We start from the raw sequence: 15,938 nt of genomic DNA on the forward strand, positions 1-15,938 counted from the left end.
CGCTTAATCAACTGACCTCTTCGGTCTTAAATACTTAAATACATGGTGCATATGCCCCCGTAACGTGCACAAGACTGGTACAGAGTATTCAAAACTCACTCCTTCCTCTCACACTATGTGGCAGAAAGAACTTGTGTTACTAACGTAACTCTAGATCAGGGATCAGCAAACCTGCTTTGTAAAAAGGCAGCTAGGAAAGAGTTGAGGCTTTGCCGGCCACACTCGGTCTCTGTCACACATTCTTTGCTGGCTGCTGTTGTGATTTTATGGTCCCTTCCTGATGCAGAAACCTTCCTCACTCCACACTGTATGAACGCAGGCGTGGGCCACACTGGGCTCCACGTCCTACGGGAGTGTATGAATCTCCCACAGATCACTCCTCTGGGTTCCCGCAGGTGGAGATCCCAGGGGGTCCAGACGGGATCACACACAGGATTGCGCACATCACTGTGTGAGCGTGTGAACACACATCCAGAGGTGGAAGGGCTGGGCACTGAACACCGTTGTCTTCGACATCACGAGACGGCACCAGCTTCCCCACAGACGGGCAGAGGCCGAACGTCTGTTCCTCCACCTGCACGCCATGCAGGCTTCCTCTCCTGCAAATTACCTGTGTATGGCACTTGCCCGTTTTTCTTTTTGGTTCATTGACTTTAAAAAATATTACTGCGCAGGGGCACCTGGCTGGCTGTGTCAGTTGGGCGTTCGACTCTTGACTTCAGCTCAGGTCATGATCTTGGAGTCGTAGGATCGAACCCTGTATATGGCTCTGGGTTCTGTGGGGAGTCTACTTCTCTCCCTCTGCCCTTCCCCCCCACTGGGAGGCTCTTGCTCTCTCTCAAATAAATAAATGAAATCTTTAAGATATTAATGTGTATAGGAATTCCTTAAATATCCTGCAGTGTATCCTCTGTTGACTATATGAGTTGCTAAGATCTTCTCCCAGTCTGGGCTTTTCTCGAAACTGAATTTGTAGGATGTTTGGTTGGAGAGAAGTTCAAATACTTGCGTGAAGTCAAATCTATCATTTTTCTCTGGGGCTTCTGTTTTTAGCATTTTGTGCTAGATACTGCTTTCTGCCTCTTATCTCCTGAAAGTTTGTGTCCTCCTAAAATTCATGTGTGAAGCCCCAGCCTCCAACGTGGTGGTGTTAGGAGGGGTCTTCTGGGAGGTGACAGGTCAGGAGGGCGGGGCCACTGTGACTGGGACCAGTGTCCATATGAGAAGAGACAAGAGAGCACTTGCTCCCTCCCTTTCTCTGCTCTCCACCATGTGAGGACACAAAGAGAAGGGGGCTTCCCTAGAAAGAGCTGTCGCCAAGAAGCCACCGGGCTGGCTCCCTGATCTCAGACTTGCAGCCTCTGTCACTGCGAAGAAACAGTTTATCAATAAACAGTGTTTTATCGAAGCCACTCAGTCCTCGTACAGCTGCCGAGTCCGAGACCCCTCCTCAGCCACACTGATGCTCTCTTCCATGTCCTTCTCAAAGGTTTTCACGTTTTTCCATTTCACAAGCAGATATTTAATCAGCCTGGAGTTTATCTCTGATAAGATGTGAGCTGGCAATCTAAGTGTATTTACTTTCCCTAAGGAGAACCCCCCCATCCCAGCGCCCCACACAGAATATTCTGCCCTTTTCCACTGATCTACAAGGCAACCTCTGTCTCGTTTCAAGTTTCCGGGGGCTGTGGGTCTATTTGTTAACCCTCTCGACAGCACTCGCCTGTCTTAACTTCTACGGCGTTGTGTCCGAGTAATAAACCCCTCTTAGTGAGTTCCATGGAGGATTCCACTGGGATTTGTGTGGGAGATGCATCACATGTATAAATGTGGTGAGAAGTGATGTGTTTGTAATTTGAATCCCCCATTCAGAAATCTGTATGCTTCCAGTTAGATCTTCCTGCGAGTCCCTGAGTGATTTTTTTCCCATTCTTCATGAATGCTCTTCTTGATCTTTCTCAGACGTACTCTCGGGGTATTTTGCTATTTCGAATAGAATCTTTTTTTCTGTTACATTTTCTAATTTGGTAATACTCCTGTATATGAATGCTAGTAATTTTTTTACAGTCGACCTTGAATCCAGCAACCCTACTCTCCTACTAACCCTAATAATTTATCTCTTGGAATTTCTATATTCCCTTGGATTTTCTACACAATCATATCATCTGCAAATAGGGGTAATTTTCCTTTCCAATTCTTTTTTTTTTTTTTTTTCAGAGAGAGAGGGGGGAGAGAGCGAGCACAGGCAGACAGAATGGCAGGCAGAGGCAGAGGGAGAAGCAGGCTCCCTGCTGAGCAAGGAGCCCGATGTGGGACTCGATCCCAGGACGCTGGGATCATGACCTGAGCCGAAGACAGCTGCTCAACCAACTGAGCCACCCAGGCGTCCCTTCCTTTCCAATTCTTAGGGTTTACTTCTTTTCTTTCTTTCTTTTACAGATTGGATCTATAAATTGCTGATGTGAAGAAGTCTGTGACCTAAAACAACATTAATATAATTTAACCTACATTCCCTAAAAACATTCCCAAGCCAGTATAATTTAACCTACCTTCCCTAGGACCTTCAGTGCAATGCTGACTAGAAACCATGCTAGGAAGCACCTTTGTCTAAGTCCTGACTTCACCGAAAACTGCTTCTGAAGTTCTACCATTAAATACGATCACTGCTACATGCTTACTGGGTCAAGGAAGCTAGCCGGCTAATAGTTTGCACTGAATGAGTCATCTGTTAGGGTAAGCATATCCCATTAGTGAGTATCTGATGTTAACTCACTCTTGCGTCCTTGGAATAAACCCTACTTTATCGTGATGCGGTATTTTTTTGTGTACACTGTCGATTCAATTTGGTATTAGCTTATTAGAATTTTTGATTCTTAATAGCTAATAGCAGCTCACATATATCAGGTGATTTGTATGTTCGAGGCACCATTAAGTCATTTCCATTAATTGTTTCATTTCAATCTAGAAAGCTTAGCGGGAAGGCTATTTCCTCTTTTGAAATATGAGAGAATAGGGGCACGGAAAAGTCAAGTCACTTCCCCAGGGAAATCTGGAGAAAAGCTGCGAGTACCCTAAAAGTCCTCTTTCTCACTGCATCATCCAGCTGTGCTTACAACACATCGCGTCCCATCATCTCTGGTACTTTCGTGTACGTTACCAGCAAGATATTCTCCGGTAACATGAAAATACAGCCCTCAAAGCAGAAACAAACACCCATGCATTACTACCGCCCACCCCTTGGGCCCCGTTCAAGTTTGGCCGGTTGTCCCAACAATGTCCCAACAGCAAAAGGACCCACTGCAGGACCACGTGGGCTGTCTCTTCAGTCTGCTTGGCTTTCATAACCTTGATGTTTTTGAAGACAACAGTTATTCTGTAGAATATCCGGAATTCTGGTGTATCCAGCGTGCCCTCATGGCTCCGTTCGAGTCCTACATCGTTGGCAGGACTATCCCAGAAGAATCCGAGTTCTTCCTGCCATGTCCCACCAGGCGCTACGCCCTTTGGATCTCCCCCGTTCCTGATGGAGTTACTGTCGACCTCGTGGTTAAGGCGGTCTACTAGCTTCCTACTTAGGCTGTAACAAATGACTACAAACGGAGTGGCTTGAAACAACACAACGGGAGTTTTCTTCTCTTACAGGTCTAGAGATCAGAAGTCTGACATGGGTGTGATAAGGATGAAACCAAGGTTATCGGCAGGACTAGTTTCTGCTGAAGGTTCAGAAAGAGAATCCATTCCCTGCCTCTTCTGGCTTCGGGAGGCTGCCTCACTCCAACCTCGGCCTCCCTTTTCCTATCACCCCACCCCACCAGGACCCCTGCCTCCCTTCGGTAAGGACCCAGGACCCCGTGACCGCAGCATGCCCACCAGAAGAACCTACCCATGCTAACTGCCCTCATTTAATCGCGACTGCAAAGTCCCTTTCACTATATAGGATAACACTGAGAGGCTCCGAAAGGTGGATGTGGACACCCTTGAGGGCCATGCTTCAGCCTACTGTGGGTGGCACCTGCCAGGCTTCACCCCTGGAGAGTTAACCCTTTTTCCCCTTGTAATCAATAACTATTTTGTGGGAAGGTACTTTGAAACTCTGTAGGTAACCCTTTTCTTACCAAACTTCCAATCATATATTTACTCTGATATATGCTTAGTTTATTGTGTTCCGTGAGGGCTCATCACTGATGAGCTGTACTTGAATGCTCAAATTGCCCCAGATGTGCTTGGTGGTGCCCCTTTAAGATGGCCCGCGTGTCCCTCTGTCCTGTCCCCATCATCCTCCGAGCCCGTCCCTTCCTTTCTGGCACAGCTGTAGGCTGTTTTGAACGGGTGTTGTATTCTCTCCCTCACGGTCCTCCTGGCCTCACACCTGTGCTCACCTAACTTACAGTTTGGTGGCTGCTTCTGGGAGGGCATTTTTAAGCTGCATCCTCTGGTCTATCAGGGAAAACGTGCACCCCATAAAGCTAGGACCCCAGACAGCAGACTGGCAGCAGGCCTCCCCTGCCAGCTTCCTTTCAGGGACCAAGGTCCATGCAAATGCCCAGCTCCTCGTGGAGTTTAGTCCCCCTTTATCCCAAAGGACCTGCCCCTGCCTTTGGCTTCCAGAGCCCAGCAGGCTCCAAACTTCAGCAGCCTCTGCCCACCCCCACCCCCCACTCTTGGGATTTCTTCTCTGACTCTGATTCATGGAGATTTTGTTTTTCAGCATGGCTGTAACTTTAATTTACTATATGTATTCTCCCTTTTTATTGTTGCAGTTTGGAGAAGAGGGGACCCCCTGGAACCTAACTTCTCCAAACCATCCTCAAAGGAAAGCCAACAGAGTTCTTTTTAAAAAAAGATCTACCCAGACGTATCAGATTGTAGCAAAAAGATGCTAAGGGAGGCGATATGAGAGCAAGACTGAGAATCCTGGGAAGAAGGTGGTCACTCCCCCAGGTCTTGCTTGGGTTCTCCAGGAGTGGAGCTGGAGGGACAGGCTCTGGCCAGATCCCTAAACAGGGATGCCCTGCCCATTGCTGATACCTGTCCAGCGAGGTCCCCAGCCCCCAGGGAAATAGTACGGACCCCAGCACCTGGGTAGGTCTACCGGGCTGGAGGGCTGGAGGAGGGCCCTCGTGCCCCCTTGAGTCACCTGAGCTGCCCCCCACCCACCGTCTGCCCAGGTAGCAAGGCCCTGGCGGAGAAGGGGAGGGGAGGGTACAGGCAGCCTCCTCCAGGCCCCACCCAATCCCTTCCACTCTGCTGGCTCCCCAGTTCCCCAAGCTGGGTCAGGAGACCCTGAGCGGGTTACCGCCCCCAGTGCCACCTTGTCTGCCAAGAGCCTAGCCCCACTCCGTCTGTCTCGGTTCCTACTCCCGGCGATGCCCCTCTCATTCGGCAAACCCCGGGGTACGGACCCTCCCCGGGGCACAGCTACGTGCCCGAACAGTGCGGGGACCCTGCGCCAGCGTCTCCGCGTGCCCCCATCCGAGGCTGGGGCGGGCGCAGCGGGCGCAGGTGGGAGCCGGGTGGGGGCGACAGCCCGCGGCCCCGGGTCCCCAGCCAGTCGGCCCCGCCCCTCCCCGAGTGGGCGGGGCTCAGGACGGCCGCCCCCGCCGGGCTCTCCCGCGGGGCCCTAGCGCCGGTCCGCGCCGCGGTCAGACTCCGAGGGCGGTGCCCGCGCTCCCCGCCCGCTCGCTGCTCGCGGGCACCGGCTGCTCCGATCGCTGGGCTCGCCGCGGCTGCCTCTGCGGCCCCCGCCCGCCATGAGGACTGCGCAGCCCCTGGTCCTTTTCTCCCTAGTTGCCCTTTGCCGGCGCGGTGAGTTCTTTTCGGGACACGAGGGAGGGGCTCCTGTCCGCCGCCCGGCAGCAGCGGCCACAGGTGGAGGTGGGGGGGGGGGGCGCCCCGGGGATGGCCGGAGCGTGTCCCGGCCGGACGGGCGTGGGCAGGGTGAGTCCACCGGCCGAGGCCCCGGGGGCGGCCCAGGGCGGCGGGACTCCGGGGTTTGGGGTGGGGACGGCCTCTCCTCCCTGCGCACCTGCCAGGGCAGCCTCGACCTCTGGGCTCCGCACCGGCGCGAAGGGAAGTCTGCGGGACACCGACGTCGGGAGCCTACAGGCTCCTCACCTGCCAGGTGTGGACGCCCGGGAGCACCCCCGCCGCTCGGCCTGGGAGAGAGGGCTCGGGGCTGCTAGAGGTCGGGGAAGCTCAGCCGGGAAGGGAAGGAGCTGGCCCAAATCGCCAGACCCGGGGTGGTTTGCGGTGTGGGGCGGTCCCCTAAGAAACACTCTCAGACACCGCTGTCTGGGGTCCGCCACCGCTGGGGCCGGGCTGGCTGGGACAGACAGCGTGGCTGAGGGTCAGGCCGTGGAGATGAAGCGCCAGTCCCTGACTCCTGGAAGGGAGACCTCATTGGCCCTTCCCAGGCAGAGTCCTGACGCGATGAGGAGCGCCTTCTCTGGGCCTCAGTTCCTAGCTCCTACTGTCTGGCCCAAGCTTGTCCTCTGAGCCCTGCTTCGCTCAGAAGACCAGGCAAGACTACATCTTCCTCTGATGGGACACACCACTGGGAGGTGCCAGAGGCAGGATTTCAAGGACACCCAAGTTCCTGGAGGGAAAGGACTCCCTCACCAAAGACAGTGTTCCCACACTGTGTGCGTCCTGGCTCTGTCACCACTTGCCGGGTGGCCTCCACCACTTCTCTCCTCTCTCGGGCCTCAGTTTCCCTGTCTGTTCTATAGGAACAGTATGCCCTGCCTACGTCCCTGGGGACTCAGATGTGAGTCCCCTGCAGTGTTTCTTAAGTGTGGTCCCCGGCCGCGGGCATCGGGGGTCAGGGTTACCCCGCACAAACTCTCAGCCTCATGGGACCAGACTCTCCAGAAACAGAGCCTGGGCACCTGCGTTTACCCAAGTACAGGGGTGATTCTTACACATGACTGGTGACCTGTGGGGAGCTTTTTGTAAAAAGTAAAAATCTCGACGTTAAAAAAATCCAGAGCTGCCTTTAATAAACACAAATGCCCTGTCCCTTTCCTCAGTTAATGACACTCGCCCCAAACCGACAATCACTCTGCCTCCGGAAGCCGCCCTGCCAGGGCATTCTGTCATCTTTACCTTCTGCGGTTTGTGTTCCAAACCAGAGCGAACACCTCTTCACTTTTCCAATACCAAATTTTCAGATCACACTTTCCCGACCTGGACACACAGCACAGTGGAGGCCCCGAGCTGTGGCTTCCTCTCAGGTGTGCACCCCTTTCTGCCCCGGAGCTGGTTTTCCAGAGAAGACCTAGGAAGGTCTGCCCAGGCCAGGACAGAGGAGGCACAGACCCACAACACCTCAGAGTCACTGGGTCATGAGTGACCCCTAGTGGTGGCCTCTCTGTTGGACTGTGTTGACCCCAGGGCTGGGACAGAACCAAAAGGCCAGCAGGAGGCTCCTCCCATTCTGGGCCACCCTGGACATGGAGAGGTGACAGGCCCTTATCTTTGGAACCCAGCCGGCCTCACAGGCAGAAAGCAACCACTGTGCGTTATTCTGGGCTCTCGCTGCCTTTTCGGCGGGGACAGGAGACCATTCCAGCCCACAGCAGCAGGGCCGGCCAGTCCCGCCCCTCAGCCCCCCTCCCCCACACATACACATACAAGTGCGAGCAGGCAACAGTGGGGACACACTTGGCTTTGGTAACGGTACGGACTCAGCAGGACAGTCTCCTTTTGGGGACATTAGCAAGGGCAGGACAGAAAGCACTGGGGTCCGGGAGGGCCTGTCTCTGACCTACTGGGGCTCCTCGAGTAAGTTCATTCCCTCTTGGGTCTTAGTTTCCCTGGTGAGAAACAGGGAACGCGCAAAACGGTCTGAGGTTTTCAGGACCCCTAACTCTGGAGCCCAGAGCCTGTCCTCAGCACGAGGAGGGTCCCTCAGGCCGGCTGAATGCCCAGGAGGCAGGACAGCCGAAAGGTGAGCAGCCTGAGTGTCACGGACGGGCTGCAGGGATGGGGACTCCGGGCTTCCCCTCTCTGAGAGCACCAGGAGGCGCCCTGGCCTCGGAAATGCCAGAGGGGCTGGGTTGAGGGACATGACCCACTTTCTGCCGAAATACCTGCGCTGGAGAGGGGCTGTGGGAGGGACCCGGCTCTAGTCCGGAGCCATGGGCTGGCTTCCAGAGAATTCTAACAGCTGGCCTCTGGGAGGGGTCGGGGGACAGAGGAAGAACTCAGAATCTAGGACAGGCATCCAGAGGACCCCTGTGGGGAGCCCCAGGCGGTTGGGGGAGGGGCAGCGGGCAGCAGGTGCTCCGGCCTCGTGTGCAAGGCACTCAGGATCGCATCTGCTCCAGATAGGCAGCGAGTTGGAAAGTGCAGGGAGCTGGCTGGCGTGGGGGTGCCGTGGCCGCGTGCCCAGCCCAGCACCCACACAGGGGGCCACCTCAGACCCCCTTCAGGGCCATTTGGGACTCTGGGATGGGATTTGGCAAAAAGCCATGCAGAGGCCCCTTGGGGAAGGACCCTCAGGGAAGGATATCATGGGAACCCCACGCCCCACAAGGCCCAGCCCCTCCCCCGCAGCCCCACCCCCAAACCCTTGGCAGCCTTGGCCTCTGCTCTTCGCCCTGCTCTCCTGCCCCATACCCGCTGCCCTAAAGTCCCCTCCCCTGCTGCTGGGCTTTCCTGCCAAGCGACGACCTTGATCTTCCCCAGAGTCTCTTTCCAAGGCGCCACCCCACCTCGGCCCTCAGCAGACTCATTCTCCCAAGACACCAGCTAAACAAGACCGGGTCCCTGCACCTCACGGTCACTCCCAGACGTGTGAAGGGGATGGGGCCAAGACCCACACGCCACTGGGCAAGATGGCCAGGCCTGTGGGAGCTCAGGAGGCTGGTGGCCCTGAGCCCACCCCTCTCCTCTAAGCTCCACACCCGGAGCCACCTGTCAGCTGGACCCCAGCATTGGGGGTCCCAGAGGCCCTTCACAACTCAGGAAACTCCCCGTGGCCAGTCTGTTCTCTCCCCGTGAACACATCACCCTCCACCCCACTCTGCCCACGAAACCCACAGTGACGGTCCTCCGCCACCACACTGGACGGAAACGGAGACAGGGGTCCCTTCTGGGGTTCTGCTGGCTGTCATCCCTGAGACCTAACACAGCACCTGGCACAAGGCAGATGGCCCTCTGACGGCTGGTGGCCGTGGGGCAATGCTGGCAGGAGAGAGAGTGCTCTCAGAGACGCAGAAGGAAGACAGTAAAGACGGGGCGGGGAGAGGATTCAGGAGCAGAGCGCTGACCGTCTGCGGGACCGGAAGCTTCAGCTCGAGGAGAGCAGGCTGGTGCCGGGGCCCAAGGGCTCTCTCTCCCGCCGGCTCTGAAAGCTGCAGGCAGGGAAGGCCCCGGTGAGGCCACGGCCACTGTCGCACTGTGTGGCACATGGTGGCTGGGCAGAGCCGGGCGGGGCACCACGACGAGGGCTGCGGCGGTGGGTGGGAGGTCGGTCGGACGGACTCGGAGCACAGAGAGACCGGCAGGCACCCCACTTCTGGACGCAGTGTCTGCGTGGGGGCTGCCCTTCAGCCTAGCGGGCACAGGGGAGGGGTAAGAAGGGGCAGCGCGGGGCAGGACAGAGCTCAGCTCTGCCTCGGTCACACAGAGCGGGCCCAGTCCCCCTCCGCTACTCCCGCCGCCCCCGGCCCTGTGTGCCCACTTGCCCCTTCGCGGCCGGCAGTGAGGGCCCAGCGGGTCTGCCTGTGTCTCCCCAGGGGACGGCCGCGTGGCCAATGCGGAGGAGAGGCTCATGGACGACCTTCTGAACAGGACGCGCTACAATAACCTCATCCGGCCGGCCGCCAGCTCAGCCCAGCTCGTCTCCATCCAGCTGCAGCTGTCCCTGGCCCAGCTCATCAGCGTGGTAGGTGCTGGCGGCCCATCTGGGCCACGGGACTGGGCGTACCTCTGGCTTGGCCAGGCTTCTGGACACGGTCAGGCCGCTTGTCTACTTCTTTCCCATGTGCGTACGTCCACGAGTCGCTGAAACTGGGGGCCCGACTGTGTGACCCTTTGGTCCCGGAACACAGTCTGCACCTCGTGCCCCCTCCTCGCGGGGCGAGCCCTGCCTGCTGCGTGCCCACCGGTCCCACCGGTCGGGGCACCGCTGGGGACGGACGGACAAGACTGAGACACAGAAAGGTTCCTAAGTGATAGATCCTGAACAGGGGGGCCGTGGGGTAACAGGTTTGCTCCAGTAGATCAAACCATTCGCTTAAGACCTATGTGTCTGTGTGTAAATTTTACCACAACTTAAAAAAAAAGTTTCTATGGACACGTGCAGGCCCTCAGCACTGCAGATTAGCTTTTCTGTAAGAACAACCAGAAAAGCGGGAACAAAATGCCCCTGTCCCGAGAATCTCCGACCGTCTCGGAGAGCTCAGCCAGGACTCAAGGGACCAGGCTCTGGGAGGGGACCCTCCGTCTACGGCACCTTTCCCCAAATGCGATGGCGGGTACACGGGAAGAGATGGAGGGGCCAAGGACCTGGGGGTGGCGTGCTGGTGTGAGCGGGGGTCTCGCCGAGCGTCGGGCACTGGCGCAGGGCTGGGGGACACGCACCAGCGTTCGAGCCCCACGGGATGGGGGAGCCTGAAAAGACCACCCATAAAAGTAGAAATGAGTCAAGAACATCTAATCCAGCTCATGGACTAGATGAAGGGGGTCTTCTGCCCCCCTCTAACTGCCTGTCACTCCCGGGGGGCCTGTGGAGGCAGACAGGAGGCCCTGGGTGCGCAGCAAGACAGGATGAGGCAAGAACAGCCAACAATGGACGCACAGAGGGTCTCCACGCGGGATGATGGAAGATTCCACACCAAGTGCCATTAACGTGGCCCATTTTATGTTATGGGCCCTTTACGCGATTAAAAATAAATCATAAAGAATTTTAACAATAAGTTTTTCTGAATAAGTAAATCTTCTTAAAAGGAAAGTAAGAGCCATCTGTACGTTCGAGACAATTACGATGATGGAAAATTTGAAGTTCGTTGGATGGGGCTAACAGCAGATTAATAACAGCAGAAGAGAAGGTTAATGGTCTGGAAGAGAGAGAGGTCAACAGAAAATGTCCGCACAGACGACAGGGAAGAGGCTGGAGAACGCAGAGGAGACTGTCACATGGTCCATGACGGATGAGGGGTTCGAGAGCTGACGGGGAGGGCGGAGGAGGGATGCGGGGGACGCAGGGAAGGCGCGGGGCGGGGGGGGGGGGTTGCAGAGAGCAGCACAGCCCGGGAAGCTGAGAAAAGCCTTTGAAAGCATCGCCTGGCTGCGGAGTAGAGACAGTGGGGGAGGGATGAGGAGGCCTGGGGCAGAGAGGACCACCAGCACCGGCAGGGGGGAGGCCGCCCAGGGAGGAGGAGGCCCAGAGGGGAGGCGACTGCGGTCGTCCGGCTGGCGGATGCTGCCGGAGCATCGAGTGGGAGATGCACGCAGGGGGTGGGGGTGGGGGTTCCACCTGCAGGACTCCCGGGGGGCTCAGAGAACGGCCTCCAGGTTTCCGGCCAGTGGAGCTGCATGGCTGGGGAGGGAATGCCAGCAGAGGGCCGCATCTGGGCGACAAGCACAAGCTTTGTCCCAGGCACGCGGGGAAGGAAAGAGCTCTGAGCCATCCTGGAAATGGTGGGTCAGTGGCTGGGCACGCGGCCTGAGCCCCCAGCCTTCTGTGTGACTCAGGGGGGTCTGTGCCCAAAGCGCCTCCCACCCGGTGAGCGGATATCCCCGTCTCCCTCCCCAGAATGAACGGGAACAGATCATGACCACCAACGTCTGGCTGAAACAGGTAAGTGCCCCCGGGGTCCCATCAGAGAGGCATCTCTGGGGCCGCCCCCTCCCCTGGGTGGCTGTGGGCCCCCGAGTGACCAGGCCATGCCTGTCCGCCCAGGAGTGGACCGACTACCGCCTGGCCTGGAACAGCTCCCGCTATGAGGGTGTGAACATCCTGAGGATCCCGGCCAAGCGCATCTGGCTCCCAGACATCGTGCTTTACAACAAGTGAGTGGGGAGCAGGAAGGGCGGGCTGGGTGGGCAGCAGACCTGGCCACTGCAGGTGCTCGGCCCGGAGCCCAGCCCTGGGCCTCATCCGTGTGTCACTCCAGGCAGTCAGGCTGGCAGAGGAGGTGGGCAGAGCCAGCACCTCCATGGCGGGGAGGAGGGGGTACTGAGTCCGGAGAATGCAGGAGAGCGTCACCTGCTCATTTGGGCACAGCAGGGCCCAGGGCCACCATCCTAACCCCGAATCTGGTGCTCCCCTGGCCTCACCTCTGTCTTGCTGGCCATGATGCTCTCAGTGCTATTTGGGGGGTGGAGGGAGCTCGAGGGTCCCGTGAGGTCGCAGTGCTCCCGGCAGAAGCACGAACCAAGTTCAGGTCCTCACCGGGACTGCTCCCTGGTTTTCTGACCTTGAAGAAATCACTTAACTTCTCTGAGCCTCAGTTTCCCCGCCTGTAAAATGGGGATCGTGACAAAGCCCACGTCCAACGACGGTGCGGCCCACGGGAGCTCGTCCATGTGAGGGGCGCCCTGTGCCTCACGGCTGCCACGGGAAGTGGGCCTTTCCAGAGAGGGCGCCCGGGGCGGGAGGAGGGCCGGTGGGCCAGCTCGCCACGTCCTCCTGTCTGTGCCCCCAGTGCCGATGGGACCTACGAGGTGTCCCTCTACACCAATGTGGTGGTGCGCGCCAACGGCAGCATCTTCTGGCTGCCGCCCGCCATCTACAAGAGCGCCTGCAAGATCGAGGTGAAGCACTTCCCGTTCGACCAGCAGAACTGCACCCTCAAGTTCCGCTCCTGGACCTACGACCACACGGAGATCGACATGGTGCTCCGGTCGCCCACGGCCAGCATGGACGACTTCACCCCCAGCGGCGAGTGGGACATCGTGGCGCTGCCGGGCCGGCGGACCGTGAACCCGCAGGACCCCAGCTACGTGGACGTGACCTACGACTTCGTCATCCGCCGCAAGCCGCTCTTCTACACCATCAACCTCATCATCCCGTGCGTGCTCATCACCTCGCTGGCCGTCCTGGTCTTCTACCTGCCGTCCGACTGCGGCGAGAAGATGACGCTGTGCATCTCCGTGCTGCTGGCGCTCACCGTCTTCCTGCTGCTCATCTCCAAGATCGTGCCGCCCACCTCCCTGGACGTGCCGCTCATCGGCAAGTACCTCATGTTCACCATGGTGCTCGTCACCTTCTCCATCGTCACCAGCGTGTGCGTGCTCAACGTGCACCACCGCTCGCCTGGCACGCACACCATGGCGCCCTGGGTCCGCCGCTGCTTCCTGCACCGGCTGCCCGCCTTCCTCTTCATGAAGCGCCCGGACGGCGGCCCCTCGAGGACGCCCCCGCCCGGCCGGCCTCGCCTGACCCAGCCCGACGCCGCCGGCGCCCCCCACCTCTACGGGGCCTCCATGTACTTCGTGAACCCTGCCTCTGCGGACCCCAAGTCCCCGGCGGGCTCAGGCTCGGCCTCTGGCTCCAGCTCGGATGCAACGGGCCCGGCCCGGGATTCCCGGCTGAGGTCGTTGGGGAGGGGCCGGCAGGACGTGCAGGAGGCTCTGGAGGGCGTCAGCTTCATTGCCCAGCACATGCGGAGTGACGACCAAGACCAGAGCGTAAGTCCCCTTGTCCCCGTCCCCCCAATGCCCGTCCCCCTACCCACAGCTCACTCCCAGGGACACAGCACCCAGACCCTGGGGTGGAGTGTGAAGCCCAAAACTGAGCCGAGTCTCAGTGCAGCTCCAGACATTAGGGAGGAGGATGGAGGTACAAGGAGCCCTTTGGGTTTGTCTTGGAGGCCCCAAAAGCAGCCCTGAGGCAAGGCCCAGGCACAAGCTGGTCACCTGTGGAGCGAGCTCAGGGGGGATGCAGGGGCCACCAGGAAGGCAGAGCAGGCTGCCTGTGACTGCCTCGGGCTCTGGGGGCTCTGAGGGTCTAGGGGAGCCCACAGCCCTCGGCTCCCACCCCCAGGGCAGAGGGAATCCAGGCGGTCACTCCCGAGCACATCCAGCCTCTTGATGGGACAGAGGAGGGAGGAGCCCCAGGCACCCCTAGCCAGTGGCCGTCACTGGGCGGGAAGATGACCCCAGTCTTGGGGACAAAGCTGGGGAAGGTACTGAGGGCATCTGCCCCTCAGCTCCCCCAGCTCAGAACAGGACAGCTTTGGGGAGTACGGAACCGGCAGTTAGATGGTCTTTGCTCGCAGGGTCATGACGTGGAGTGGGATGACGCCGACAGGTCTGTAAACAGAGGTGACATTTACTGTCACGGGACAAAGCCAGGGGCGCGAACGTGGAGAGTCTCCTGGGTCTCGCAGGCCGGCTGGGGGTCACTGCATGCAGAGCAGGAAGGCCCAGCCTGGAGACGTCCCCGCACGCGTCCACACTGGCCAGGATGGCTGTGCCACAGGGTCACGCGTGCTCTCCTTCCAACCCCTTGCAGACCAGGTTTGTCCCCATGGCGGCCTGCCAGGAGGAAAGGAGAGCACAGTCTCGGGCTCACCCTCATTTCCGGTGCTTGGCCTGGAGGAACGGGAGGGCATGGAAGCTCCCGCTTCACCCTCCAAGGGAGAGCACGTGACCGACGGGGGGCGGGACCGGAGCTCCTGGGGGGGGGGCCACATGCCCGCCTGCCGGTAGCACTGCAGCCCTGGCCTGGCCCCACAGGACTCAGGGTCTGCGTCTGCAGCAGACTCCAGGACACACTCCAGCTCCAGGAGCGAGGAGCACGGCTCTCGGGGACCCTCCGATTTCGCCTTCTCAAAGACGCTCAGGGTTGTGCTTGCTTTGAAAACCAGCCAACTGCTCGGCTCAGCTCCACCACCGGGTCCCAGATGCTGATATGCGGTGCGGGGCCCCAGGGCTCCAGGGAATCTCTCGGTGACCGTTCCTGGTCTGGCTCTGGGGCCACCAGGGCCACGTCGGAGCACACCCAGGGCACTCTGGGAGGCACCCCCCAAGCCCACACTGAAACCCGGACCCCCAGGCTGCACGAGCACGTGCCACTGAGAAGCCTGCTGTCCGTGCTCCTGGCCGAGCGACCCCCTGCCCCAAGCGCCCTCCTCTAAAGGTCCTGCTTGGGCACTCACAGGCCTCTCCCCGTTTCTGATGCAATTAAATATAAGCCAGGCGGGGTCCCCCGTTATTGTGATCACCATTTCCCAGAACTCCAAGCACACACCGGGTGCTCTGCCAGGTCCAGGCCTACATCCTGGCCAAGACCCCGGGAACTGCAGCAAGAGGCACCGCCCTATGCAAACCCCACTGCACGTCAGGGAGCCGAGGCTCAGAGACGGTGCTGCCTGGTCCCTGGCCAAGCCACGTGTGTCCACACTGCCTCGCCTGTCCCCAGCACTTGCCAGCCGCCCTCCTCGAGCCCAGCGTGTCCCCCTCGGAGCACAGCTACCCCTCCGCCAGCCCAGGCTGCGGCTCAGCTCCAACACCTGCACTCCCCTCCCCCACCGCGGGATTAAACAGTAAATAGCACACAAATATAAAAAGAGGGGGAAAGACACACACACCAAAGATACAGTACTCTGAAGCGAAACCCCAGAGAGCCGAGCAGAGGCCGCATGGGGCATGCTGCTAGGGGCCTGCCGATCCCGGTGCCAGGAGCAGGAGGCCTGACACAGGATCACTCTGGAGGGTCCCGACAAACTGGGTCACTGACATCAGCTCGTCAGCCGCTGCCCAAATTTGCAAGCCCAGAGCCTCTGCTGAGTTTGGGTCGGCCACTGTCCAGCGGGGAGCACAGAGAGAGAGGTCACAGGGGCCTGGGGTGGGGCTGAGTGGGGGATGACACACCAGGGTGCCCACTGTGGCTCTGGGCAGCAGGGGGCCAGGGAGGCTGGTGTCTGCCCACAGTGTTAGGAAACCAAGCAGATTCTGCCGCTGGGGATGTCCTGCCCCCCCCCCCC

At 58.9% G+C, this 15,938-nt stretch overlaps 1 protein-coding gene across 1 annotated transcript in view; it reads left to right on the plus strand.

Moving 5' to 3' along the window:
* The first annotated feature begins 5,642 nt into the window (after nucleotides 1–5,642).
* The window catches only part of CHRNB4 (cholinergic receptor nicotinic beta 4 subunit), an 11,301-nt gene continuing 1,005 nt past the window's right edge, over nucleotides 5,643–15,938 (plus strand). The window contains exons 1-5 of the mRNA XM_059418454.1: nucleotides 5,643–5,805; nucleotides 9,741–9,889; nucleotides 11,762–11,806; nucleotides 11,909–12,018; nucleotides 12,654–13,638. Coding sequence (XP_059274437.1) covers nucleotides 5,751–5,805; nucleotides 9,741–9,889; nucleotides 11,762–11,806; nucleotides 11,909–12,018; nucleotides 12,654–13,638 — 1,344 coding nt within the window. The 5' untranslated portion in view covers nucleotides 5,643–5,750. The remainder of the gene's footprint in view (nucleotides 5,806–9,740; nucleotides 9,890–11,761; nucleotides 11,807–11,908; nucleotides 12,019–12,653; nucleotides 13,639–15,938) is intronic.

Source organism: Mustela nigripes, chromosome 13 (genome assembly GCF_022355385.1).
Source record: "Mustela nigripes isolate SB6536 chromosome 13, MUSNIG.SB6536, whole genome shotgun sequence".
In the NCBI taxonomy this organism is placed as follows: domain Eukaryota; kingdom Metazoa; phylum Chordata; class Mammalia; order Carnivora; family Mustelidae; genus Mustela; species Mustela nigripes.